Source organism: Haliotis rubra, unplaced genomic scaffold (genome assembly GCF_003918875.1).
Source record: "Haliotis rubra isolate DU_JTF1 unplaced genomic scaffold, ASM391887v1 Scf414, whole genome shotgun sequence".
NCBI lineage: Eukaryota > Metazoa > Mollusca > Gastropoda > Lepetellida > Haliotidae > Haliotis > Haliotis rubra.
Window position 1 is genome coordinate 246,091 of NW_025767096.1, and position 27,803 is coordinate 273,893.

The 27,803-nt window shown below is 39.5% G+C and overlaps 1 protein-coding gene across 1 annotated transcript in view; it reads left to right on the top strand.

Annotated features, from left to right (window-relative positions):
* Nucleotides 1-27,803, top strand: part of LOC124288270 — a 109,420-nt gene that overhangs the window by 50,466 nt on the left and 31,151 nt on the right. Inside the window, 7 exon segments of the mRNA XM_046724782.1 lie at nt 2,666-2,740; nt 6,941-7,022; nt 18,825-18,903; nt 20,165-20,324; nt 21,024-21,121; nt 26,240-26,344; nt 27,658-27,742. Coding sequence (XP_046580738.1) covers nt 2,666-2,740; nt 6,941-7,022; nt 18,825-18,903; nt 20,165-20,324; nt 21,024-21,121; nt 26,240-26,344; nt 27,658-27,742 — 684 coding nt within the window.

Genomic DNA, 27,803 nt, shown 5'->3' on the forward strand with positions numbered 1-27,803 from the left:
ACTGCTCATCAACTCACTCAACTACACTTTTATGTACTGAAACATTCAATGAACTACTCAACCACTTACCCAACCAATCACCTGTGTCAACTGCTCATCAACTCACTCAACTACACTTTTATGTACTGAAACATTCAATGAACTACTCAACCACTTACCCAACTAATCACTCAACCAATCGCTTGAGTCTACTGCTCATCAACTTACTGAACCAATCACCGAACAGATCAATCACTTGCTTGACCTCTCCACAATCTGACCACCCATACAAACAATATTTCAATGCACTGATGAAGAAGACATTAAAGCAAATAAAGACTGGAACACTGATCACATGAATAGTAATATGTCTACATTTGAAGCCTTTTGCTGTTGGTGAACAGTTTCCATACACTGTTTAGATCCTGTACACAGACTGAATGAATGACTCAAGTCACGGCTATTAGTGGAATGTTTGACCAATGAGTGGAGACGATCCTGCTAAGGATATAGTCCTGCATTTCTGGCTATGCTTGGCAACAATGTAGATATTCAGCTTCAAATATATATACCTTCAACAACAGGAACTGCTAGCAAGACATTAGTTGTCGATTGACAATTTGTTTCCTGTTCTAAGCCTTCATTTAATTACCATATATTACCGTATATAAGCCGACCCCATAGATAAGCCGACCCCCAAACTTGACCCTTAAAATCAGTGTCAAGGTATGTTTCGTACATAAGCCGATCCCCCGCTATTGGGTTCTAATAGCGGAAACACAGACCACAGACAACTGGCAGTTACCAATAATTATAACTTTGGTCCACATTATTCAAAGAATTCACAATCATATATATTGCGTCTACTCACGCATCGAAATGAAGTGTAGTTGACAGAAAATGGATAATATATTTTGTTTCACTAAATATCATACTTATTGTAGCAACAAACTATTACCCCATTCAACAATCACGAACTGATTACCGCCTCGTTTTCCATGGACTGCTAGTTTACAGTAACATCGGTAAAAATGTGTAAATTTAAATGGCTTGCTTATTTTGCCCCATTCCATGTGCGTACAACTTCTGCTTACCACATTAATGAGGGTCCGTATAACCTTAGTGTTATATTATTGTGCATGTTTGAACTTGCTCGCCGGGAAACGTGTGCACAGCTGATTGCTATTTCCAGCTCAAATACACACGGTAATCTTAATATTAATTAATTTATAGAGCAAAAACTGTAATTAAAATTACACAATGCTAGGATATATTTCTTTGGGTTAAATAATAGTATTCTGTATTATATTTTACTGATGACTGCGTCAGAATTCATCCCGTTATATTATTGTGCATGTTTGAACTTGATCGCCGGGAAACGTGTGCACAGCTCAAAACTTAAAAGGTAAATAATCTTGTCTAGTGATGTTTAATTGCAAATTTGACGTGTTTACTGACAAAGTCGTCTTCTGTTGTTTGTTCACGCGAAGTGATATGATGTTGTTTTCTTAGCCCTGGAAAAAAGTTTCACGAAATGTAACCCATAGATAAGCCGACCCCCTTCTACAGGCTGCTTTTTTTGGTCCTCAAAATTCGGCTTATATACGGTAATATACAGTACCTTTTTCATGTAAGACTGTTTCCCTTATGCAAGATATCGTGAGGTAACCCATCACGTTAGTGGCTGCTGTAAGCACACCTCCAGTGTCTAGACATGGTGTACTCACAAACAGGACTTCCTCAATTGTCATGTATTTCTTAATGTAGGATTTAGCATATTTTTATGTCTTGTCATTTTATGTCTGGAGACATTTTTTGGTGACACTGCCCTTGGCACCACATTAAACAATGTAACCTGACTGGGGAAAAGTAATTTGAAATTAGACTTGCACAGTCATGTACAAATTCTTGTACTTTGGGGGTTGAGTCCCACCTGGCATTCGAACTCACACTCTGAGTGAGGCACCAAATCACCAGCAGACATATTCAGAGATCTAACTACTCGTCCACCAAGGTTTTAAAGACCCTGACAACTGCTTGTCAGATCTCATACTTTGTGTACCCCTCTGACAGGTGTCAGTAGGCACAACTCAAAAAGTAATAAAACTTTTACTTTACTGAGAAAGTGTCATCCTTAATATACCATTTGTTACATCTGACCACTTTCTAAGAGACATTGTGTATTTACAGCTTCCTGCCAAGGGACCCATGTTAAGTTTTACTAGCCAAAGGAGTACACAAAGTATATGATGTAAACAACGAGTTGTCAGCCTTCCAGTTTTAGTGAAAACCTTGGTTGGTGAGTGGATAATTCCTCTGACTTTGTATGCTGGCAATTTGGTTCCTCACAATTTGGGTTTGGGTTTGAATCCTGGATGGGACTCTGCCCTGAAAGTACCCGAGTTTGTACTTTACAAAGAATGTGTAATCTTAAAAATAACATACGTTACATTTGACCACTTTCTACATGGCTTTGTGTATTCATATGAAATAAAGTTCTGAATGAGAGTTGTTGTCATAATGACTTAGTATGCATTTGCTTCATTCACATTGCAATATTTGCATGTTATTATCATGATCTGGTTGTCTGATTCCTGAAGCACACCTGTAGAAGATGAGTGTTGGTGTGTTTGGCTGATCTATTCCTGAAACATGCATATAGAGGCCGTGTGTTTCTTTGTTTCAGACCCATGTATGGATACCATGCACAAGAAGAAGAATTCCTCAAGATCTACATGTTTAACCCTTCATCTGTCAAGAAGTAGGTGATATGTTGATAACTTGTTTGTTAGCCTTCACCTTATGAAATGTTTTCCCCTGATGTTGACTGTTCATGCTTTGCATTCATATCGGTTCAGTGTTATGGACATGCATGTATAATCATTAGGTCAAAATGTTTTCTTGCATACAGGGAAGGCTAATATTTTTATCCCCCGCAACACGTTTTGCAGGGGCTATTAAAATGGAACTCTGTCCGTGCGTGCGTCCGTCTGTCCTTCCGTGCACATTTGTCTTTTCTGGAGCAGAACTCAAAAAACATTCTCTATTTCTTCACCAAACTTGGCACATAGATAGATCTGGTGGTGTACTGGTGCCTTTTCGTAGTTTTGGAATTCTGAATAAAATATTTTTGGCGTTTCCGTGGCAACAAGTTTTGACTTAGCCTGAAATTGGTGGGAGTACACTTTTCCGGAGCTGAACTCTAAAACCGTTCACTATTTCTTTACCAAACTTGGCACATAGATTGGTCTGGTGGTGTACTAGTGCCTTTTGGTAGTTTTGGAATTCTGAATAAAATATTTTTGCCATTTCCATGGCAACAAGTTCGACTTACATTGAAATTAGTGGTAGTGCTCTTTTCCGGAGCAGAACTCTAAAACCGTTCACTATTTCTTCACCAAACTTGGCACATAGATAGATCTGGTGGTGTACTGGTGCCTTTTCGTAGTTTTGGAATTCTGAATAAAATATTTTTGGCATTTCCATGGCAACAAGTTTGACTTAGCCTGAAATTGGTGGTAGTGCTCTTTTCCGGAGCTGAACTCTAAAACCGTTCACTATTTCTTCACCAAACTTGGCACATAGATTGGTCTGGTGGTGTACTGGTGCTTTTTGTAGTTTTGGAATTCTGAATAAAATATTTTAGGCATTTCCATGGCAACAAGTTTGACTTAGCCTGAAATTGGTGGTTGTGCTCTTTTCCGGAGCTGAACTCTAAAACCGTTCACTATTTCTTCACCAAACTTGGCACATAGATTGGTCTGGTGGTGTACTGGTGCCTTTTGGTAGTTTTGGAATTCTGAATAAAATATTTTTGGAGTTTCTATGGCAACAAGTTTGACTTAGCCTGAAATTGGTGGTAGTGCATTTTTTCAGAGCAGAACTCTAAAACCGTTCAATGTTTCTTCACCAAACTTGGCACATAGATAGATCTGGTGGTGTACTGGTGCCTTTTGGTAGTTTTGGATTTCTGAATAAAATGTTTTTGGCATTTCCATTGCAACAAGTTTGACGTAGACTGAAATTGGTGATAGTGCTCCTTTCTGGAGCAGAACTTTAAAAACCTTTCAATACTCTCCTTCCACTTTTCTATATACACACCTAAATATTTGACATAATCATAACTCGTGGACATAATCATGAAGAGTATTTTGCCATTGCGAGGGATATTGATGACTTTGTCTTCTTGTTATTGTTGTAAGTATAATGTAATAATTCCTCTATCAGCTGATAAAATCCATCATGGGGGGCACAGGGGGAGCCCTCTTGACAGTAAACTGTGATGTAAATGTAAATGTCTGAGACTTGTGTATCTTTGGATTTTACTTCCACATTCCCAACTCACTCATTCACTTTCATAGCATCATAAATATCTCTCTCAAAAGCTTCATTCAATTGTCATCTCTGCCAGGCTATCAGTTTTGCATAAGAGAATGTAAACTGAGATATTTTGTTTTGCAGTTTGGACATTTTCACAAATTGTTGCTGTATGTCTGAGGTTTAATATTAGCCTGAGTAGGTTTAGATATAGGCCCTGCTCACAACACAAGTCATTCTCAACTCAACCTGAACAGGGTGCACAATAGTATCTTCTACCTGTTTGCACAAGAAGTCTCAACCCAGTGATTTATCCAATGATTTCCAAGCACTCAATGTCAATGTATTGTGAAATGCAATGTGACCTTACTTATGTTGAACTGTCAAAGTGTTGAGTGTTCTAAACGATGCAAGTGAGCATCAGGTTACCACAGTGACTGCACTCATTGTAGATAATTTATCCACAGTGAACAGGCTGTTTGGTTGTGCTGTGTTAACTCAGGCAAAACGAATGACATTTATATAGGAATGAGGGCCAATGGGGTAGCCTAGTGGTTTAAGCATTTGCTTATCATGCCAAAGACCTGGGTTTGATTCCCAACATGGGTACAGTGTGTGAAGCCCATTTCGTGTGTCCCCCACTGTGATATTGCAGGAAGGAGGTGATTTCTGTTCAGAATACCTAAATTCAAACACAAAATTGTATTATTTGTTCTTGGTGGTGTGTTATAGCACACAGGCAGACATACAATGTGCACACAGGCTGACGTAGACAGTGGTAGTAGTATGCCCATGTCCTGGCTATACGCTGGTTTGTTTACCAACTCAACTGATTACTGAGTTTTGTCAGGTGCACAGTCAGGTAGCATGGGTTGCATGTCAGCACTAATGTTAGCATGTAAACTTGTTATATCTTTGTTGCTGACCCTTAACTTGCATGTCAGTTATTCAGTTCATTGTAAACAGGAATGATTTATGTTTCTAGAATAAACCTATTGTGTCAGTATCATGTGCAGAATACATAAGATTGTAATATTGGATATTAAGGTCAAGTACGTCTGTAGAATATCTCAAGGTTTGATCCAATTCTATGATTCTATGAAGTGCGAACAATCAAAAGGAAGGTACATTGTTAATAAGTCTGCTTTATGTGTACATTTTACATTTTTGTGTCAGTTAATATTGCTTGGTATAGATTTTCCCATCACGCTCAATCTTTCACTTTTCATTGTTTTTTATACACATCAGTTTTTCCAGTTTCATATCAGCTCCTAATCAGTGTAACATGGGCATAAACAATTGTTAGTGACATTGTCAAAGTACTCAGACCAATCAACAATTACTAAAAAGAACCAATTTTTAAAATGGGTATGTTTTCGCTAAATGTAATGTACTGAATCAATAAAACTTAAACATGATGGTGTAGCAGGTGTCACAGTCTGTAGCTACTGAAAACAGCAGATATTGCACCAAGTCAGTCTAATCACACCAGGCCCCGATTTCTTTAAACAAACTTAAGTTTTTACTCAAATTTCAAACTGAGTTTGACAATTTGAAACAGCTGAATTTTAACTCAACTGCATGTTTTAAATAAAAATGCCCAAACAACTTAAGTAATCTATCCACCAAACTCAAATTGTCTACTATGTTTGAGTTTAATATCGATTTCCATTTATTCTGGATATGCATTTTCCTGCGTTTTCTCAAATTTGAGTAAAAACTCTAACTTAAGTTTGTTTTGAGAAATTGGGGCCAGGAGGAACCTGTTTCAGAATACTTAAAAAGTGTTACTAGTAAACAAAGACAAACATTGAGCTATTTGGGAGAATCAGACTGCAGAAATTGAGAGAACGTCTCTATATAAAGTTTAAGAACCTACCTGACATATAATTCATTTATTAAATCTATCACATTTCACAATGTCCGAAAGCACTTATTACATTTCATATTTCCATATATTATTGATAGAATTAGAATTATAAACTATTCTTTGCAATGCTATTGAAGAAAATTGGTTCTCGGACACATGCTTTGGAAAACGTATCCACATCAAAATTGTCACAGAGCAAAGTAACGATGTTTAGTTTCTGGTTAACTGGTGTTGAAAGAGTGAAAGATGTATTCCAAAGCAAACATGAACAAATGAAAGTCTATTGCTACTGGTCTTAATTTACTCACTGACCCTGTCAGTATTACCCCATTTGTTTAAGTTCCCACACAAAGATGGTTCAGTGATTGTCACCTTGGTTGAACAATGCTATAGCCTACCTCGTATCAATGAGCATGAATAAGACAGGGTTGGTTATGGGTGGTGTCGGATGAGGTGAGAGAGGATGCAGATGTGCTCTTTCGAGATAAAAAAGTAATTAATTTTGGCTGTAAATTGCATGGTTTAAACACAAAGCAATATGAGCAACATTTACAGGAATCAGCAGTGATGGCAAGGCACCTCAGTTGTCTGAGATCCTGATTGTGAGATGTGTCAGCACTGAGCCAAGTGTTTCACAAGTGTTTAGCTGTCAAGACCTGTGCCATTATAGTTTCAGATACCATCATGTAACTGAAATACTCTTCAGCATGTTTTTTACAGTTTAGCTTTTTCTAATGTCAGAGTGTATTCAAAGGTTTGTGTCATTGTTTTCAGGGCAGCTGACCTTTTATTGGGCGGTGCAGTGATGAACAAGCCCTTCCAGCCCCATGAGGCTCACATACCATACAACTTACAGGTGAGTCTGTCTCTTGATCCCAGAGCATATATACTATGTTAAACAAGTTAGAGCACACCCACCACTACCTGCCTACCAGCCACGACGGATTAACTATAGTCATATGAAACAAAGCCTGTGGTCTCGTACTTCTTTTCAGTAGTAATCACACTTGCACCATTTACTTCCGTGTGTTTGTCGTCCCAGTCAGCCTATACTGAAACCCCTTTTGGTTCTTTCAGTTTATGCATGTCTCCTTCTCAGCTCAATCAGGACATAGTTGTCTCCTTCTCAACTCTGTCTGCATGTACCGTCCCCTTCTCACTTCTAGCAGCCTGTATTCATCGCCTTCTCAACACCATCAGCCTGTACTCTTCCCCTTCTCACTTCTATCAGCCTGCACTCATCCCCATCTCTCCTCCATTAGCCTGCACTCATCCCCATCTCTCCTCCATTAGCCTGCACTCATCCCCATCTCACCTCCATTAGCCTGTACTCATACCCTTCTCAGTTCCATCAGCCTGTACTCATCCCCTTCTCAGTTCCATTAGCCTGCACTCATCCCCATCTCACCTCCATTAGCCTGTACTCATCCCCTTCTCAGTTCCATCAGCCTGTACTCATCCCCATCTCACCTCCATTAGCCTGCACTCATCCCCTTCTCAGTTCCATCAGCCTGCACTCATCCCCATCTCACCTCCATTAGCCTGCACTCATCCCCATCTCACCTCCATTAGCCTGTACTCATCCCCTTCTCAGTTCCATCAGCCTGTACTCATCCCCTTCTCATTTCCATCAGCCTGTACTCATCCCCTTCTCAGTTCCGTCAGCCTGTACTCATCCCCTTCTTATTTCCATTAGCCTGTACTCATCCCTTCTCAGTTCCGTCAGCCTGTACTCATCCCCTTCTTATTTCCATTAGCCTGTACTCATCCCTTCTCAGTTTCATTAGCCTGTACTCATCCCCTTCTCAGTTCCATCAGCCTGTACTCATCCCCTTCTCAGTTCCATCAGCCTGTACTAATCCCTTTCAGTTCCATCAGCCTGTACTCATCCCCTTCTCAGTTCCATCAGCCTGTACTCATCCCTTTCAGTTCCATCAGCCTGTACTCATCCCCTTCTCATTTCCATCAGCCTGTACTCATCCCCATCTGAGTTCTATTTTTAATGGTCACATGCAATGTAAAACACAACTTTGCAGATTCTGATAGCTTTCGGTATGGACTTACCGAAACAAATCATCAAAAATGCAAATTCAACTTATAAAGTTGAAAAATGACGCGATGAAAAGAAACGCGCAAAATCGTAGTTCAAACGATTCACTAATTTTCCCCAAGCGCTTGGGGGAATTCAAGTGGTTTCAACAGCTTGGCTGCGCTCATAGCACGTGCGCAGTGAAATAGGTTCGCGCAGCTTGGAAGCGGGTTGTCCGGTGAATACTCGGTGAAGGCTTTGGTGTGAGCTATTTTTCTAATGTTTTGTTGATATTTCACAGGCGAGAGCTTTTTATATGTTATGACAGTAGATTAACTGTTTATATAATTTCATTTGTCTATTTCACCACACGTTCTTCTTACCAATCACTTTCTCAGTTCGATACTTAGCAATGTCATTATTTAGCGTTGACAGAATTTCTAACTGTGATATAGATATGTCGTTGTCACAGACAAAACTCAATGTCTGTTTTATTGACACCTATGTGTGTGCCTGCCTGTCTGCTAATGACCATATTCAATACACAACTGCAATCACTGACCACATGCAATTTGAACTTAACACCAATCAGGCTATACACCATAAACAAAATGCATTGATTTATGGCCCGAGTTCGGTCTCTGTCACATTATGTAATTACACAGACAGGCAGGTGTGATACTTGTACACATTACATGTTATGATGTCTGTTGATTGCAAAATGTTATACACAAAAAATGAGCATGTATTTACAAAACCCAACATCTCTATATTTACACACACAATGAGCCATGAGGGCATCTGCAAATGAACCAGCCGTTACACTTGAGTGCACACCCACCCACTCTGACTGGGTTTGGTATCCCGGCTGCTTCGTTTCTTGGGAAGTAAACCCAAGTACACAATATTGCACTTTTGATTTGCAATTGTACGCTTATAATTTTGTTTATATGTTTTTTCATAACCAGCAATGTATATTATATGTCATGAATAAGTGATAATTGTGTTTTAATTATGTTTGATTTTGGGGTTGCATGTGACCTTTAAGAATTATTGTAATTAAACTTGTATTTATCTTTCTATTGGGATTAGTCAATGTGGGCTTGTGTCATAGTGTTGCATTTACTGAGGCCCCCTCCATTGCCACTGTATTTCAGTGCGGGTAATTGCAACGCACCAAGTCAGACAAGGTAACCTTTCTGTATGATTGTCTGGAAATTAGGTTGTTTTAAAAGGATGTAATGTTATCACCTCAGAACTAGCTACAATTGCAGGTGGTTTTAGAAACCTATCATGGGGCAATGTACTTTCCGTGCAATCAGAACCTACACCTAGTTTGGCTTTAGTTACTACTCTGGGTAAATGTCCTTTCTACTAAAAAAATGTTTTATGGCTGATATTGTCATGTGATACATTGTGATGGGGTATCAGTCCTTAGTAGCAGGCAGAATAGGTCCCTATCTCGTTATGTCTATAAGACTCATCTAAAATACATACTAATCACTCATGAATTAGTTATGTAAAAAGTCTTTAATCAGCATCCCCTTCTACAAACAATACCTTTTAAAGGCAGAAAATACTTTATGATGGTGTATATGATATTTAATTAGAGACTGGTCCTAAATGTTTCCATCAAGGCTACAAAGATTAAGTTTTAAATATAAATAAAATATAGAATGACTGGACTGCCAGCTTTTTTATAAAGATGGCTGGCAGGCAGATATGAAACTGAACACATATATAAAGTATGACTAGAAATTATTGAGAATTTTAGGAGTATGTTTAATTTGATTTCTAGTATAAACAACCTTGACCAGCTATCAAGTGCTTGGTTTCATTCAAGAGAGACAACTCTGTTAATCCTTTTTTCATTAGTTTGTGAAGAGTTATCTCCCATTGTTTACTTGCTAGCAGACGACATTTTCAGTGATCCTCAGTATGGACGATTTAGATAAGAGGAAGTTGATTTTAGAGTATTATAACAAGGACATCAGATCAGCTAAAGTGATTTCAAGTAGAACAGGCATCCCTTTGTCCACTGTTTATCGTGTTTTGAAAAATATTGCAAATGGATATGGCATTGAGCACCAGGGAGGCGCAGGTAGGCCCAGAAAATTGACTGTCGGTGACAGGAGGCGGCTTGGTATTCTTGTTTCTAAAAACAAACGAAGGAGTTTAGAAAACTTAGGGCTGGATATGATTGATAGAGGAACTGTGGCTGTCTGTAAGGAGACAATTAGAACTGAGCTGCATGCAATGGGTTGGCAAAAAAGTCGAGAATTCCATCACCGATCATTACACCTGAACAAAAAAGAGCGAAGGTTGAACTGGTGCTTACAGCATAGAAATGTTAACTGGGACAATGTGATTTTCTCAGATGAAAGTTCTGTGTGGCTGTTTCCTAATACCAGTGTATGAAATACGGCCCGTCCGACTGCCCGAGACAGCCTACATTTCTACATTTCTGACGGACGGTCTAAATTTACAGCTAGCCAGCCCGATGGTCTGGTAAAGATTTTAGATGTTCCATACATCTGAGTAAATTCACCATATTTGGTCTGGTTAAATCCATTTTTGGCTGGTAACATTTTGAAGTTACCAGCCCTGATGTCTGGCTGGATTTTTGGCTTATTTCGTACACTGCTAATACACTGAAATTCTGGACCAAACAAACTGAAAAACCTTTGTATCAGCGCCCAAACTACAGTCCGAAATTTAATGTGTGGGGTAGCATATCTGTGTTAGGGGCAACGCCCCTCTGTGTATTTGAAGGGAATATGAACAGTGAGCGGTACACAGGTATTCACGAGGGACATTTACTTCCATCTGCTCACATGTTCTATGGAAATGTTTGGATTTTCCAGCAGGACAACAACCCAAAACATCGTTCAAAGCATTCACAGGCCTCGTTTCGGACCCAAAATATGACATTATTAGATTGTCCAAGCTATGACCTGACCTAAATCCAATAGAAAATGTTTGGGGACTTATGAAGGAAAGTGTCAATAAGAAAAATCTGACAAATATTGCTGAAATGAAAGAAGAGGTGGTCCGATATTGGGACAGCATGGACCACGACTTTCTAACTTCTTTGATCAGTAGTATGCCCCGCCACATTGAAGCCTGCATTGCTGCCCATGGTGACTTGACAAAATACTAACTGTTCACCTGTCTTTGAATCTGGAGTTATGTTCTGCTAATATTCACATTTAATACGTGAGTAATGAGTGAATTGGTTTTTTTAAATTACAATCTTAAATTCTCAATAATTTCTGGTTGCACTGTATATGTTAACAATCCAGGAGCAAACCAGGAGATGAAGGGGGATTAATGGCAGCTGAGAGAATGATTCTAGTCATAACATGGCCTGTCTTATTATCCTTCGGAATTAAGTGTCATATCAGATAATTGTTGTCATTAACTGGATCACGGTGACACCATATCAAGTTTTGGATATTTCTATTCAAATATCGAACCAGAAAGTGGACCTAGGTGCACTTGTACAAAACAACCTTTGCGCTAAGACTGTCATAAGTCAGTGTTATAGTACATGAGTTACGATTACTTTTGTGTTAAGATTGCTTTTAGAAGGGCACCCTGAACCTTGTATTGATACAAATAATGAAAACTTGTTGCCTTTGACTACTTTTAGAATTTGCAATCACTCTGTACATGTTGAAAAAGGATGATGGATGTATTCACTGTAGTTTGATAGGATTTGTCAATTTATTTATATTACTGTCTGCAGCGAGTGTCGCTTCTTGTTTGAGAGTACACATTAAGATATTGATCCTCACTTTCTCAAAATGAATTATTATGTCAAGCCTAATAACCATGTACTGCTGCAAATATCTTATACTTCTAAAATCTGAGTACAAAGAAATCGTAGCAAATTTGTCTCCTGTATATTAAAAGTATTTACAGTTTTTACTCTTGCAAATACCTCTATTGTACAATGTACATCTGTGAGTGGGTTTTCATGAAAACAAACAGAGGCTGTGTGTCAGGTTCTAGTAAGGAAGGGATTTCAACATCAGACATTATGTCATATGGTGGTAATTTAACGTTAAGGAGTTTGCTCATTTTGATTGATCCATCACTAAAACAGTGGCACTAGATTTAATTCACTGAGGTATGACTGAAAAATGGGGAGGCCACACATTTTCATCAATATCAATAGGTTGAACAAGTGCAGTGTGCAGGGTCACCTTGACAGTGTTCAGTGGTAGGGTCTCTGGACTACGTTCCATTCTGAATCCTCAGTTTTATTTTAAAGTGTTTTTCAGTATTTTCCATTTGTTTGTAACATTTATTTGTGCATAAGGATTATCAGTGGCTTCATGTATAATGCTGTTACATGTTGTAGGTTTTGTAAAATATGATTCTGCCCTAAAGCAACAGGGAGACTATTATAATTGTAGCAGTGTCCTCATAACAGCTCAAGGAATTTGTAACCCTGGTTTATGTCATTCAATTTAACTTTGGGATATCAGCCACTATTGTATTGCAACCAGGGACTATTGGCGCTCCACTGAAATATAATCTCAAACCACACATGCCTTCAAAATGTGCATGTTAATGGTTTTAGTCTCACAAGGTTATGTGCATTGAGATACAGTTTGGAGAGTTGGATAAATCTTCACTTTGGTACCATGTCATTTCTCCTTTTTCATTGTTAACATAGTGAAAGAGATATTGTTTGCATCGCAGCTACACACAGTATAACATTATCCAATATTGACAATGTGCTTCAAAAACAACGCAAAGTTTAACTTGATCTCAAACAGTAACGAACAAGGGAAGCGATCAGCAAACAGCTGTTTTACTTTGCAGTTCCTCTATTAACTGAAGAATGGGGAATGTTTGACAAGGTTACTGATCAGTGAACTAAATTTCCTCTGATCTTTTTGTTGATAGATAGAAACCAAAATGTTACTATTGGCTTGCTTTACAGCTTGTTTTACAAATTTGGCAGGAAGTCTAAAGGGCGATTGGGAAATATACACTAATTAATCCCTTTTTCTCTTGAATTAAACCAAATGCAAATTTAGATTTAGTTGATATCAATGTTTGAAAATATACACTTTTTTCTCACGATGTTAGTAGAAAGCTTAATATAAGCACTGAAAGATTATGCCGCTTTGAGGCCATTTGTTTTTCTGAGCTAAACAGGCCAGTGTTACCCCCTTTAGTTAATGATGTAATTGGTCCCAATTGAGACCGGTCTCCTGTCTAGTCCCAATGTGTGAAAACATATGCAAAACCAATGAGGAGAGTTCTATCGATATACAACTTTATTATTAATATGAGTGTCTTGCTTGATCAAGCCATGTTAGTAGCTACGCTGAAACGTCACGCATATTAATAATCAAGAAGGTGTATATCCATAGAACTCTCCTCGTTGTTCATCACACCAACTTCTAAATGCCACTCAAAGAAGTATTCAACACCAGTTATTGACAAATAATCTCCAGGGCCCCGTTCCACAAAACGATCGTAGGTGATCGTAACTCCCATACTTTAACATAGACTTACGACTATCGCAGTGCTACGATTGCTTTGAGGAACGGGGACCAGAACCATTGAAAAGAGAGAAAGAGAGCAAAGATTCTAATTTTAAAAGATATTTTCATCATTTCCCACACAGTATCATTATTTAAAGTACTTGAAATATATTTTTCCTTTTTTTAAAATAGAATATATAATGGTTATTGAATGTTTTGCCTCAGTTAACATATATATCTCAAGATATGAATTGATTTTGTGGGATCATTCAGGGTTTGCTCCCATACCCTTAAAATGCTCAGCATTGGAGGGACTGCAATGCAAATGTCAGCAATTTTCCTGAATGTGAAGGAACATGTTGTGGCTGAGGCAGTAGCTGTTAATGTGTTGCATCAGTCCTGCCTGCACTCAGCCAGCCATGGGTGCCATGAGACTAGAAGCAGACACACAGTACAGATCTGGTAGTATTGATCTGCTATTGTTTACATGGCGATATAGTGCAGATATGTGGGGCACATTGCCATGTGTCACCAGCTGTGACTGTCCACAGATGAACAATAGGGTATCTTGGGATTGATACTGATTTATTGGGGATTAAAACATATATTTACATATTCGGTTTCTAGGACATATATCAGAGCATGTATGATTTGGTTTGAATGAATAGCATAACTGTGTGACTTGAATATTCACACAACTCAGTTAAGTTTTCTATGAAAAAAATCTTCGACATAAATAATCAGCTGACAAGTCAATAGACAAAAACTACCAGTAAGTTATGACTAATGAGTATGTTTTGTGTTAAACCCCACTGTCAGTAACACTTCAGCTTTATGATGGTGATGTGAAAATAATCCAGTGATTGACGTCATGAGCATCAGTCAACACAAATAGGATGCAAAGTCATGCAATGGACCAAGCTACTGAGCTCGACCAACCAATCCATTTAGTCCATTTAGTGAACCCAGCTAAATGTATTGTTTGCTAGAGTGGCAGAGTGGCCACACTGTTCCCACACTGTTTGAATCAATGTTTTCAAGAATATATTCCAAACATTTCATTCTGTTCCACATCATTGTATCACAGTTTTGTAGATCAACAGTCATGATGTCAGTTGCTGGATTGTCAGGTCCAGACGTGATTATTTACAGACTGCCGTCATATGGTTAGAATATCGCTGAATGCGTCAGGGTTAAATAACAAACAAACAAACAAACCATCACAGACGGCTTTTGAGAAGGGCAAGGTGTTGCGTCAAGGAATTTGTTCAAGAGTGTTTTGTCAGCCTGTCTATCAGTGGAGATGCAGCTGGTGTTCTGGTGAGAAAAGGGGAGTACTAATTCCTGGGTGGAATACACTTAGCTTCTAAAAAATGTGTCTTTTCTATAGAAACCAGCAACTGAATGTAAAATGAAAAGGAGCCCCAGTGATGTTGGATTGCATCCACTGATGTTTGTGTTTGGACAAATATGGAAACAGATAATACTTATTGGTCACGGTTATTTACCTCCCAAAAATAACCGGCACATGCTGTCACATGTCGTCATACTCTCCGATCTCCATACACCATCATCCCCTATTTGCAAAGGGCTCTAAATATTGTAACTTTTATTATAGTTTTGTGTCACAGAGATTCATTTCACAAGAGGATCTTAGTATCTAAGACAACGGTAACTCCCACTTAATCATAGACTTGAGAGAGTTGTAGTGTTGTGATTGCTTTAGGTAACATAGTCCAGGTTCTTATATGGCGGCCCTTGCTTGACAGTTAGATTTGGAGTACACATGTAACCAGGGTTCTACAGAGTGATCTTAGCAGTAAGATGATTGTAACTCCCATACTTTAGCAAAGACTAATGGCAGTTTTTGCATGTAGATTGCTTTATTGAACATTCCTCAAGTGTGCATACTTAGTAGCTATGTTACTGACAAAAGAAGACTTTCAGATCTCAGAGATCACGTCATTGAGGATGTTACAAGACTTACAGTTCAATATTTGTGAGCTCAATTGTATTTCCTATTTTTTACTGGTAGGCTCTTACTGATGAAATCTATATTTCTCATGCTTCTCTGCATTATTCCTGTGCACTACTTCAGCCTTTTGTGATACTGGTATACAAACACTTAACCTCTAAAAAATGTGTAATTTCTACAGAATTTAGCGTTTAGCAGCAAGGCGGGGATATGGTATTAGGCTCCGTCCATCCGTACGTACGAATTGGAATATCTTAAGAACCGATGACTGGATTCTTTTCATATTTGGTACCTAGGTTCATCACAGTAAAAGAAAGGTCCCAGTCAGGTTTGGTGACCTTGACCTTCATTTCAAGGTCACAAGGGGACTTTAACGTTTTACCCTTGTCAGTGAGATATCTCAAGAACCGTTCACTGGATTTCCTTCATATTCAACAACACGCGGCGGGGGATTTAGTATTATGCTCCGTCCGTCTGTACGAATTGGAATATCTTAAGAACCGTTGACTGGATTCTTTTCATATTTGGTACCTAGGTTCATCACAGTAAAAGAAAGGTCCCAGTCAAGTTTGGTGACCTTGACCTTCATTTCAAGGTCACAAGGGGACTTTAACGTTCTACCTTTGTCAGCGAGATATCTCAAGAACCGTTGACTGGTGACATTCACCTAATTTTCAAGGTCATGGCGACACTCTGAAGATTTCAGCATGTTAAGCTGCATGTTAAGCTTGTCAGCCAGATAACTCAAGAACTGTTCACTGAATTTTCTTCATATTCGACATTAAGCTTCATCGAGGGAAGGCGCAGGGCCCAGTCGATTTTGGTGACCTTCCCTTAATTTTCAAGGTCACGGCGACACTTTAAAGATTTCAGCATGTTAACCTGCATGTAAGATATCTCAACAACAGTTCATCAACAGAACATTTTCTTCATAGACTTTCAAGACTTCCTTGAATGTTTTTCAATAAGCAGTTTCTTTATTACTGTTTTTGCATATTTCATACACTAAGACATTCATGTCAAGGTCAAAGTGAGTCTTGAAAATATTTGTGCGTTTGAACAACTACAGAGCAAGATATCAAGAGAGGTTGACTGGTCATGTTTTTGTTAACATTTAACTTCATATTAAATTACGACCTTCACTTTCATTACTTTTTAAATTTGATTTGATAACTTGCGCCAGGGGATTATGTCACCTTAGTGACAATGCTTGTTCAAAACAATAGTGTTACAGTCATGGCATGGTGGAAGGGAAAATAATATGCTTTTAGGACTGTGAGTAAGACTAGTGATGCTGGCCGTGAGATACAGCTCCAAACTGTTTCCTTTCACCTTCACAGTGTTCCCACTTACTCATCAATACTCATCGGTCAGTTTCTGCTTGTTTGTGATGAGTGCAGGGATCAGGGCCTGATATGTTTGTCTTTTTGTTATCACTATTTGACATGTTTTCGTGAATCCATTCTTATGTGTTGTACATTAGACTCTGCTTGTAGTGGAGATTTGTTCATGATTATATGGAAATGTTTTTGAAGGTTCTATCAGGATACTGTTAACATACCTGAGATGTTCTAGTCAAGAAAGACATGTCATGACTGTATTCATATATTCCTGATGATTCTGAGGATCAGGGATTAAAAGATGAAAATAATGCAATTATGTATTGTCTGGTATTTGTCCCAGGAATTAAATCTGAGTTTTAGATTTGAGCTTGAATTAAATGTGAATTCCAAATGGGCACACACGGACACGCTCAATAAATAGTCAGCAAGACATCTTGCCTCCAAGACCTCAGAGAATCTGTATATAAGAGAGAGAAACATGTCACACATGTTGTGAGTAGTTGGTTTTATCCTGGCAATCATATGTTGGTTTTATACATGGAAATCACTCATGATTCATTAATGTCGCACATGTTTGTGAGGAGTCTCTGTCCAATGTTCATCTGGACAGTTTTGCTGGAACTGGCATCATCCAGATTAATGGGTACTGCCCAGAATAATGATTTCTGTTCTGATATGCAGTCTGTTGTTGTTGTGTCAGGTTTGATCTACAGGCCATTACTGAGCCAGTCGTTTCCCTTTGGAGTTGGTAAGGGCCATCCATTTGAAATTTGTTTGTGCCTTGGAAATTTTGTAAGCAATCAATCAAATAAATTGTTTACTGGACATGCTCTTTGACTGAAACTAATAAATTTTGGGTAAAATATTGTTTGGCGAATCATTTCAGAGGTAAATTTTGTATGTTTTGTTTTGCTTTCTTAGTTATAATGCCTCACTCAGCAATATTCCTGCTCTATGATGGCAGCAAGTGAGTAATAAAGTCTGGACCAGGTAGTCCAGAAATTGAAATCATCAGTCTGCTCAATTGAGCTACAATGACATGCATCAACAAAGTCTGGGAGTCTGACCACCTGATCCCATGGTTGCTCCGTATGACATGCATCAACAAAGTCTGGGATTCTGACCACCTGATCCCATGGTTGCGCCGTATGACATGCATCAACAAAGTCTGGGATTCTGACCACCTGATCCCATGGTTGCGCTGTTGACATCCCATGGTTGCGCCGCCAGATGACATGCATCAACAAAGTCTGGGATTCTGACCACCTGATCCCATGGTTGCGCCGTATGACATGCATCAACAAAGTCTGGGATTCTGACCACCTGATCCCATGGTTGCGCAGTATGACATGCATCAACAAAGTCTGGGATCCACCTGATCCCATGGTTCTGCCCATGGTTGCGCCTTATGACATGCATCAACAAAGTCTGGGATTCTGACCACCTGATCCCATGGTTGCGCCTTATGACATGCATCAACAAAGTCTGGGAGTCTGACCACCTGATCCCATGGTTGAGCCTTATGACATGCATCAACAAAGTCTGGGAGTCTGACAACCTGATCCCATGGTTGCGCCTTATGACATGCATGGGTTGCTGAAGACCAATTCTAATATGGATCTTCTTGGTGCCATATGTATGGAAGTGCCTACTGATATGGAGCACAGTGGGTGTGGGCAGGAGTACCTGTGATGAACGTGTATTTCTTTCCAGGGAGTTTTGTGCCAAGTAGAATGTTGAACCGCTTTATGTGTTTACCTTTAGCATGAAGATGTCATCAAAGTGAAATTATTCTTGTTTGTTCCAGTTGTTTATTGACTACAACCTGTATGGGATGAATCTCATCAACACGTCTGCTGTTAAGTTTCGCAGAGGTCGTGAAGAGGGTGAGTTCAGCAGACATGGTGTAGGTCACATTGAAACCTTTAGGTTTAGAAATGAATAATGTTTCCTAAATGAATTATTTGCATCTGTCTAGTATTTTTTTGTTTGGTTGGTTTTTTATTTTAAGTGGACCTCCTTTGAAACATTTGTTAGTGCAGGAAAGTTAAATTTCTGCAATTAATATACTTCTCACACTTTGCTAACACTCACAAAAATTCTTTACTTAAATTTAGATTTATAATTTAAATTTGTATCCATTTAAAACTGGATAAATAATAATATGGTAATCCCTCATTAGGCAAAAAGTCATTTTAAGCTAACCTTATGCACTTGATACACGAGTAGCCATAAAAAATGGTTTTCATGGCACCAATCAACCATTTTGCAAATCATGGAACGAGTCATTGACAAATAAACAACACATGTCAATGGCAGGTATGGGATCCACAAGATGCAATTGACATACTGAAACCTAGGATCCATGCTTCCAATAAGCTCAGGTATTTAAATCAAAGTTGACCCCACATAATAGTTTTCTGTTGAATCCATGATTTGATCCTTAGCAAAGTGTGAACAGTATATATTGTCTGCGTTTTGTTTGAGGGCACAGAATATATGGAACTATTTGTATTTGTAAATCTATTTGATATGACTATCAGTCAACTGTCTCAATAAACATGTGTGATTAAATGTGTGGCAAGTAACAGGAATCATCAGTGTGAGTTGTGAGAAACGCATTATGCATAATGTCAAATTATGGTGTTTTATTATTTTGCACCAGCGGAAATCCACAGGATAGATGAATTTGCAAAAAATAAATGTGTGATTTATTGCAACATGACATTCCATTTGACAAGGGACACAGATGTATGGGTAATATGAATTATTGCATAATGCTGCAAACTGTACGATCAAAACCCATAGAACAGACCCTGAATATCAATACAGTCAGGGCTGGATGGAGAGGAAAATAGTTTGTTTCCAAGACTACCAGCCAGACAATATATCATCTTGTATCCATGTTGGTTGCTGGTATTTGTCATCAATGTCAGGAAAGTTGCTAACTGTAACTCTTCCAGGACTGGTGACAGAACACTCCTTCAAATTACTTCTAATAGGACCCAATAACAAGCCATATATTTCTTCAGTCACCAATCCAATACACAAAAAAAGTAGTCGAAATCTTTTAAAGACAAGCTTCAGTCTGTGGGGTTTTGTCTGTCCAGCTTAAGTGTCCTCAACTATTTCGTACTGTCTCTTTAGAGAATGACCCCCAGAGGAATCAATTAGAGCAGCGGTCCTCTCCCCTGGACGACTCGGACTCCACCCCTCAGACACCTGTCCTTGGATCAAGGGAGTCCCCAGATAACTCTGGGATCAACACCCCAAGCAGAAGAGTATGGGACGTGCCCCACATACCTAGGTATGCAACTCAGTTTGAATACGCGATCACTCTTTCACTCACTCTTTCATTTTTTCACTTACTCACTCAAGGAGGTGGGGTAGTCTAGTGGTTACAGTGTGCGCTCGTCACGCAGAAGACCCGGGTTCGATTCCCCAGATGGGTACATTGTCTGGAGCCCATTTCTGGTGTCCCCCGTCGTGATATTGCTGGGAAATTGCTAACAGTGGCGTTAAGCCAACCTCACTCACTAAATCACTCACAGATGCTTTATGTTCAAATTTACCAAATGCAATAAACTCCTGAAATAGCATGTCAGTTATATCTGTAGTCATGTTTTACGCTATTATGCGTAAAAATAAGCGTTTTGTTTTTAATTTTTTCTTTCATTACTTACATAATTCCCCATTAGTGTTAATAATTACATGTCATTTGACTTCAAGATAAGGATACCTTTATGAAGATCTGGTTTGAATTGGTCAAAAGCAATTGATGTTTGTTGCAAGAGATGATTAACAGTATCAGATCGTCAGACTCATCGACTTGGTTGATGCAGGTCATCGATAGCCACTTGTTTATGATGTCTGTCCAGACTCATAGTTTAACGTCATACTTCATGGAACAAACTTAAAATGAGTTTGTTCCTTAACAAACAATAGATCAATAGAGAATAGTTGAAGTCCTACCACTGTGAGTCAGGTGTTGTTCCATTTGTGGCAGTGAGCTGATGTTGGATGCTGAAGTGTCCCGGCAGACGACGTGCCAGCTGGAGGTGGATGTAGTTGCAGCAGACATCCTCAACAGACAGGAAGTCGATGGTATGTCTCTTGCATGGTTGTATGGACCCCACCAAACCCACCTCCTGTGTTGTATAGTTAGAAACATTTCAGCACAGGATAGTGATTAAGATAAATAGCTGATTACTTCATGTAACTAACATTGATGTGTTGTATATTGAATCATTGGTTACCTTATGAAATATTACCCACTTTGGTTCATATTAAATATTATTACTTATTATTTGTACTTATCCTGACTCATGATCTTTTGCTTATCTCCCTTTTCCTTGTGAATGGTAATGGAACACTTGAATCCCTTGAAGTTCCCGAAGCGGACGTAAAAATACACTCACCCACGAGTTACCTCCCTTTTCCCGCGTAAACAGTCATGTGACCAGCCTTACTTGTCACTCTCTCCCTTTTCGCCCAAGTGAATGGTTGGGCGAGCACTGGAGTCCCGTATACAGCATTATATCCTTTTTATTTAGGTCCTATTCTTCAATATTACGCTGTGTATGGATTTGGCAATAACTACTATGTATTATATATAAAATTGTAAAAATTATTTGTATTTGTGTCATAATTTCATCGTTATGTAACTTTGTTTACATTTCATGAAATCTTGCAGTGTTTGCAGGCACAGGTTATCCGTGGCTGATCCTCAACCCCAATGCCTTTCGTGCATAAAACTTATTGTACTTTCCTATATCCAAGGTACCTTCTAACTTACGCACAGCTTTGAGAAAGCAACAGACATCTACAAGGTTTGAGAACTCTCAGATCTACAGGCAGATAACAGCAATGCAGATATCTACAGGGTTCGCGAACCCTAGGGTTAACAAACCCTAACATCAACAGGCAGGATGTTGACGTCGACTCAATTACCATACGGCTGAATAAAATGAAGCAATGATGGAAACAGATGGTTTTGTCAGAGTTTAAAACTCAAGAAAAAGATCTATAACATGTGCGATCTCTACAGTTTACAGCCTGCACAACTCTACAACCTGCACAAACCTTATACCTGTATAGGTTCAGTTTCGGACGACAACCTACTTGATGAAAGGAATCACTTCATCTATACGGATGCTGAGGTCTTATACCGGGTAGCAGATGGCCTGCGGATATTGTCATTCACTCACTCATTCCAACCCAACAGAGATGTACTGTATATACGCTGATGACTTCGACTCCAATATGATATCACCTATGAAGCCGATATCTCAAGTACTGGAGAACCTCAATGTGACCTTTGTAAAGGGCTTAAGGTTAACATCACCTTCAAGTATCTTTGAACGGACGTACAGATGATATTATTAACACTCGTCACTCATTGTGGGGATTAGGATTTTATATCCTATCAACTAGATTCAACATTGGTATTTCTTCAAGATCCATACAGACATACGTCTTGACAGCCTCCTTCGTCACGCTGGCAAATATTATCCACAATTGGTATACGTGATTTATATCACTGAACAAGATTTTACTCTTGGAGCAACCCTTATTCAAGAGGTTTATATGAGCGGCGTAGAATTACGCGGGCTTTACTCAACCAACTAATTGCATCAGATTTTATGGAGGCCAACTTGCTACAACACCGGTGACGTCATGCTTGAAGCTGATTGGTCCACGTCAGACAACGCCTCCCACTGACAGAGCGGGCTCAGCATGTTTTCTGATTTGTAAACAAACCTGTGGTACGGGGGAATACTTCATTGGCAGCCTTGGAAACAGTATACAACTACAGCCTGTTATCATCATGGGAATCTAATAGATGTCTAGCCTCGACAGCAGGATAAACAATGTTTATTTTGGAAGTTGTCGGTATGAGTACCTGTCCCCTGTCATGCTACACTGGAGCCAGCCTTGCCTTGCCTTGCTATAAATAGACAACGCTTCGATGTCAACACAGATCGTCTGCGTATATAAGGGGAGGAATGATGTATCATCACTGCAATCAGAGGTTACCACTTCCAATGGAACGTCCTACCGTTTGGAATATCGTCGGCTCTATGATTATTCATACGAATAACCAAGCCTATCGGCACCTATCTGCAGCATCGAGGTCTATGCAGTGCCGGTTATCTGGAGGACGGCAAACAGGTTCTTCAAAGTGCCAATCAACTCAGACAGCAGCTGAACTTCACAATTAAGTTGCTCACGCAACTAGGATGGCTAGTAAACCTGATGAAGTTGGAGTTAGAATCAAACAAGATCTTCAATTGCTGGGAATAAGGATTATCACAACACAGAATCGAATTGTGGTCCCAGAAGATCATTGGGTCAAGATACAAGCCATGATTCCACAAGCAGTCATCTCTCTGTTAACACTATGAACATGGCAATGTCTACTCGGTCTACTAACCTCTTGACTCGCACAGGAAGGTTACAACTAAGGCCGCTGCAACGGTTCCTGACAAAACATCTGGACAGCGTCGACCCTATCTTGCTGCCAGACAATCTTAAGAGGTACCTACTTTGGTGGACCCACAGGTCGAACGTCTGCGGAGGGACCTATTTACAAGAGCCGGCCTTCGACACACATCTCTACGTAGACGCATCGATACAAGGTTGGGGTGCACATCTCAACAATCAAGTTGCATCAAGGAAGTGGTCCAAACAGCAGCATTTTCACATCTATCTGCTGTACAACTATGGTCGAGCTCGCTGATCAACAGAATGCTGATGGTCCACACGGACAACTCTACAGTGGCATTCTCCATAAATCGGCAAGGATCTACAATATCACCAAGCCTACTACAGCTCACATTCCAGTTGTTTGACATCATTGAGGAGGCAAACATCTGGATAAAGGGCGTGTCACCCGCCACCTACAGAATGGATACTCCATCCAGAAGCATTTCGGCTCATCATAAGGGAAATAGGATCACCATGCATAGACCTGTTTGCCACGAGGTTCAACAAACAACTACAGACATTTGTCTCACCAGTTCCAGATCCTCAAGCCTGGGCAACAGATGCACTGAACATATCATGGGAAGGACTAAACGCTTATGCGTTTCCACCACTGGTATTACTACCGAAAGTACTGTTGAAGATCAAACAGACATGGGTGCTACAACTGACCTTGGTCGCTCTATACTGGCCAGCGAGAGTATGGTTTCTAGACCTAATAGAAGATCTCGGAAGTCCAACAATCAAGTTACCAGATTAGCCGAACCTACTCATACATTCTCACACCAAGCAAATCCACGGGAACCCAACACTGTTCCAGCTATACGTGTGGACCGTATCAAAACATGTTTGAAGAAAAGAGGATACTCCGCCAGGGCACCTAAGGCAGTAACGCTAGCGTTACGCAGATCTACTCGTAACATGTATGATGACAAATGGCTGAAGTTTGAGACTTATGCAAGGCGGAAAGACTTCATTACGATGAAAGTTACTCATCCTCAAGTGGCGGAATACCTGTGTCATCTTAGACAGACCAGACATCTGAAAGGTTCGACATTATCTACATACCTCGCGGCCATCAGTACAGTGATTACCATGAAAATAGGCTTCAAGTTGACGAGAGTACCAGAATTACTTGCTCTGCTGAGATCTTTTAAACTGGAGGACCAGCAAAAGAAGTTCAGAGCTCCGGTCTAGGATCTGAATGTAATTCTATGTCATCTTACCAGTGATGCCTACGAACCTCTAGACCAGACTACACTCGAGCTGCTGACACAGAAGACTCTGTTCCTGCTTGCGCTAGCCACGGCAGCTTGAATATCAGAGATACATACGCTGGACTTTGGTCGAACCAGATTCGACACGGGGCAACATGCTGCAGTTCATCTAGGACTTAGATGGGACTTCATTGCCAAGAACCAACTACCTGGTTAGCCAGATAGACAGTTCTATGTACCAGCGCTATCTACAATCCTCGGACCAGAGGATATAGAGGACCTATCCGTGTCCGGTCAGAGCCCTGAAGATATATCTTCAAAGACTAAGACAAGGAGACGAAAATATTCAAGCGCCTATTCATCCCATTATTCAAAGAGACATCAGCAGAAGTCTCAAGAACGACGATATCGTTCTGGATGAGAGCCGTTATATTGAAAGCCTATAAAGCAGCAGGACTAGAACCTCCAAGAGCTTCCAACCCAGATGAAGTCAGAGCATTGGCGTCAACACTAGATCTGCATGGAAATTGCTCTGTATCAGCAATTATGGAGGGCTGCTTTTGGAAGTCAGACACGGTGTTTGCCAACCACTACCTCCGAGACATAGCCACTGAAGACGTCTCAGGCATTCACCAATTTGGGCCTCTCGTTGTAGCACAGCTACTAACGGCTCCACAAAGGCGCTGAGTTGGAAAATCTCACCCCTTGTCACAGTGTTCACGAATAGCGTCTGACCCTCTGACAAATCCGGCAGATTCGCCAACGGTCAGACAGATGTCTACAACCCGCCGGCCCCAGTGTCTGACTGTATATTTCACAATGACTTTGACTGAAGTTGTTTTATGTGACATGTGACACTTGTTTGCTGTTTATAAATCTTATGTTTGTTAATAATTTCAATGTCAATTATAAGAAATATTAAATCTGAAATGTGTGTTTAATTTTATTCCATGGGTCCTGTGCATTTTTAATGGGTCAGACAGACATCTGAAACTTACAGGACCCAATGTCCTGTGACTTTGAAACACCATTCGTGAACACTGTTGTCATGTTGACTTGTTGGTTACTTTTACTAAAGAAAAGTATTAGTTTGAAAGTCTAAGACAGGCTAGCATGACCGATTAAAGATCCTGTAAGATCTTACCTGTACATGAAGGGGTTGCAACTCATTATGATTAAGATCTTATCATAATCTATGGGTTGTTATAAGATATCTAGTAATAAGAAGATACTAGTTTATCTGAAGCCACATGAATCAAGATGATTCAACTTGTCTGAGATGGAAGTAAGAACTTCAAGAGATTCAAGTGTTCCACTACCATTTGCAAGGAAAAGGGAGATAAGGAAAAGATCATGAGTCAGGATAAGTATAAAAATATCAATTTTACTTAAAAAATTACATATTTTAAAAGCTATTAAATTTGATTGTTTCTTTTGTCACTTATGATATTTTTTTATATTATTTAACTGAACTGAAATACTAGTAGATAAATACTTATCTTGAGTCGTGTATTTATGTCAGCTAATATCGGAGCTAACCCTGGTCTAGCAGCAATATGGGAAGATGAGAAACAGCGCCGGAGGAACCTGGGGGAAACATCGCAGATCTTGACCCCACAATCGCAGGGTGAGCTTGTATTACTTTCTGTCAGCTTGTATTATATCTATACACTTCAGTAGAGTGATGGCTTAGCAGTACACCTCTTCCAAAAGCCGATCATATGACCAGACTTTAATTCTTTACGTGAAATCTGAGTAGTCAGCGAAAATGGAAGTGTTTTCCAATTGTTTTGCACAACGATTAAGCAAAATACGAATGCTACAAAGACAACAGTGAGGTGTATGACAGTTTATCCTTACATGTCACAGTGACCTCATTCCTAGCCATCTCTGGGGATTCAGTCAATATCTGCATGTGGAGACAAATACATCAGATCAGTTTGCAAATGCAAATACTCGTGACATTTTGTGATAATTTTAAAGTACAAATTTAATTAACCATGTCATTGCTCATATTTATCTGATTGTATAGGCTTTTTCAAGTCAAGTCAAGTGAACTGGACAACTAACAAATACAGTTTGTTGAGTGGACAGTGAAGGTGTGACTGTGAGAAGTCTGGGTAGTTGATTAGTACGGGTTAGTCCCACCTGTCCGGTTTGTTTGATGTGCTGGCAGATAATCCCGGACGGGGGATGTACTTTGATGTACCGACTATAGTCTGTATTGGAAAGTTGAATGCCGTACAAGTAGGAGTAATATAAGGTTATGTCTTTATAAGGGTTAAAAGGATAAGAAATTGTAACAAAATTGGTTGAACAACTTCTGACCAAGATTCTTCAGATGAAAGATGAATTCATCGACCTGGATCCTGTCGTTGTCAGCTGGATGGTTGTGGGAATTATTGTACGTTGTCACGATGTTGTTCAGTGTGTTGATGGTGCAACGACAAGTCTTCTGACATCATTTCCAGTGGACTTTGTCGCCGTTTCTAGACTTGATACAAAGTTTGTAACCAAAGTAGACTAAATATTGACCTCCACGACCGTTAGGAACGAAACGATGAACTTGTGCATTTGCCATGACTGCAATGACAGAAAGCAAATTCATCTCTTACTTATACCCCATTTACTGAATTCATTCACTTAAAATAAATAACATGTCACCTTATCAGTAGAACAGTCATCACTCAATGGGCAAGTGACTGAGCTCACAAAAACTGACTATGACGGGCCAGCAACTCAAGCGCAACACTTAATCCAGATTACATTGGATTACCTGACCGGACAAGTGGGACGACCCCAAGTAGTACACCTGGGGCTGTTATTGCAAGCTTTTATAAAATAATTGTTATCTGATTTCCCGAATTCTGTCAGAAACACTTTAACTCCTTCATCCTAAAACCAGAATGTCTGTTCAGATGCAAACCTTTCCTTTTTTAGATCGAGCTGATGTGGATGTAGCAGAGAGCGAATGTAATCTCAGGCAGAGGCTTCAGGAAATCATTGAACAACAGAAACCCTTTCTGTAAGTTTAGAAAAGCAGTATCTCAGTTTATACTGTTTGTGTTTAATTATTGTCCCCCGCC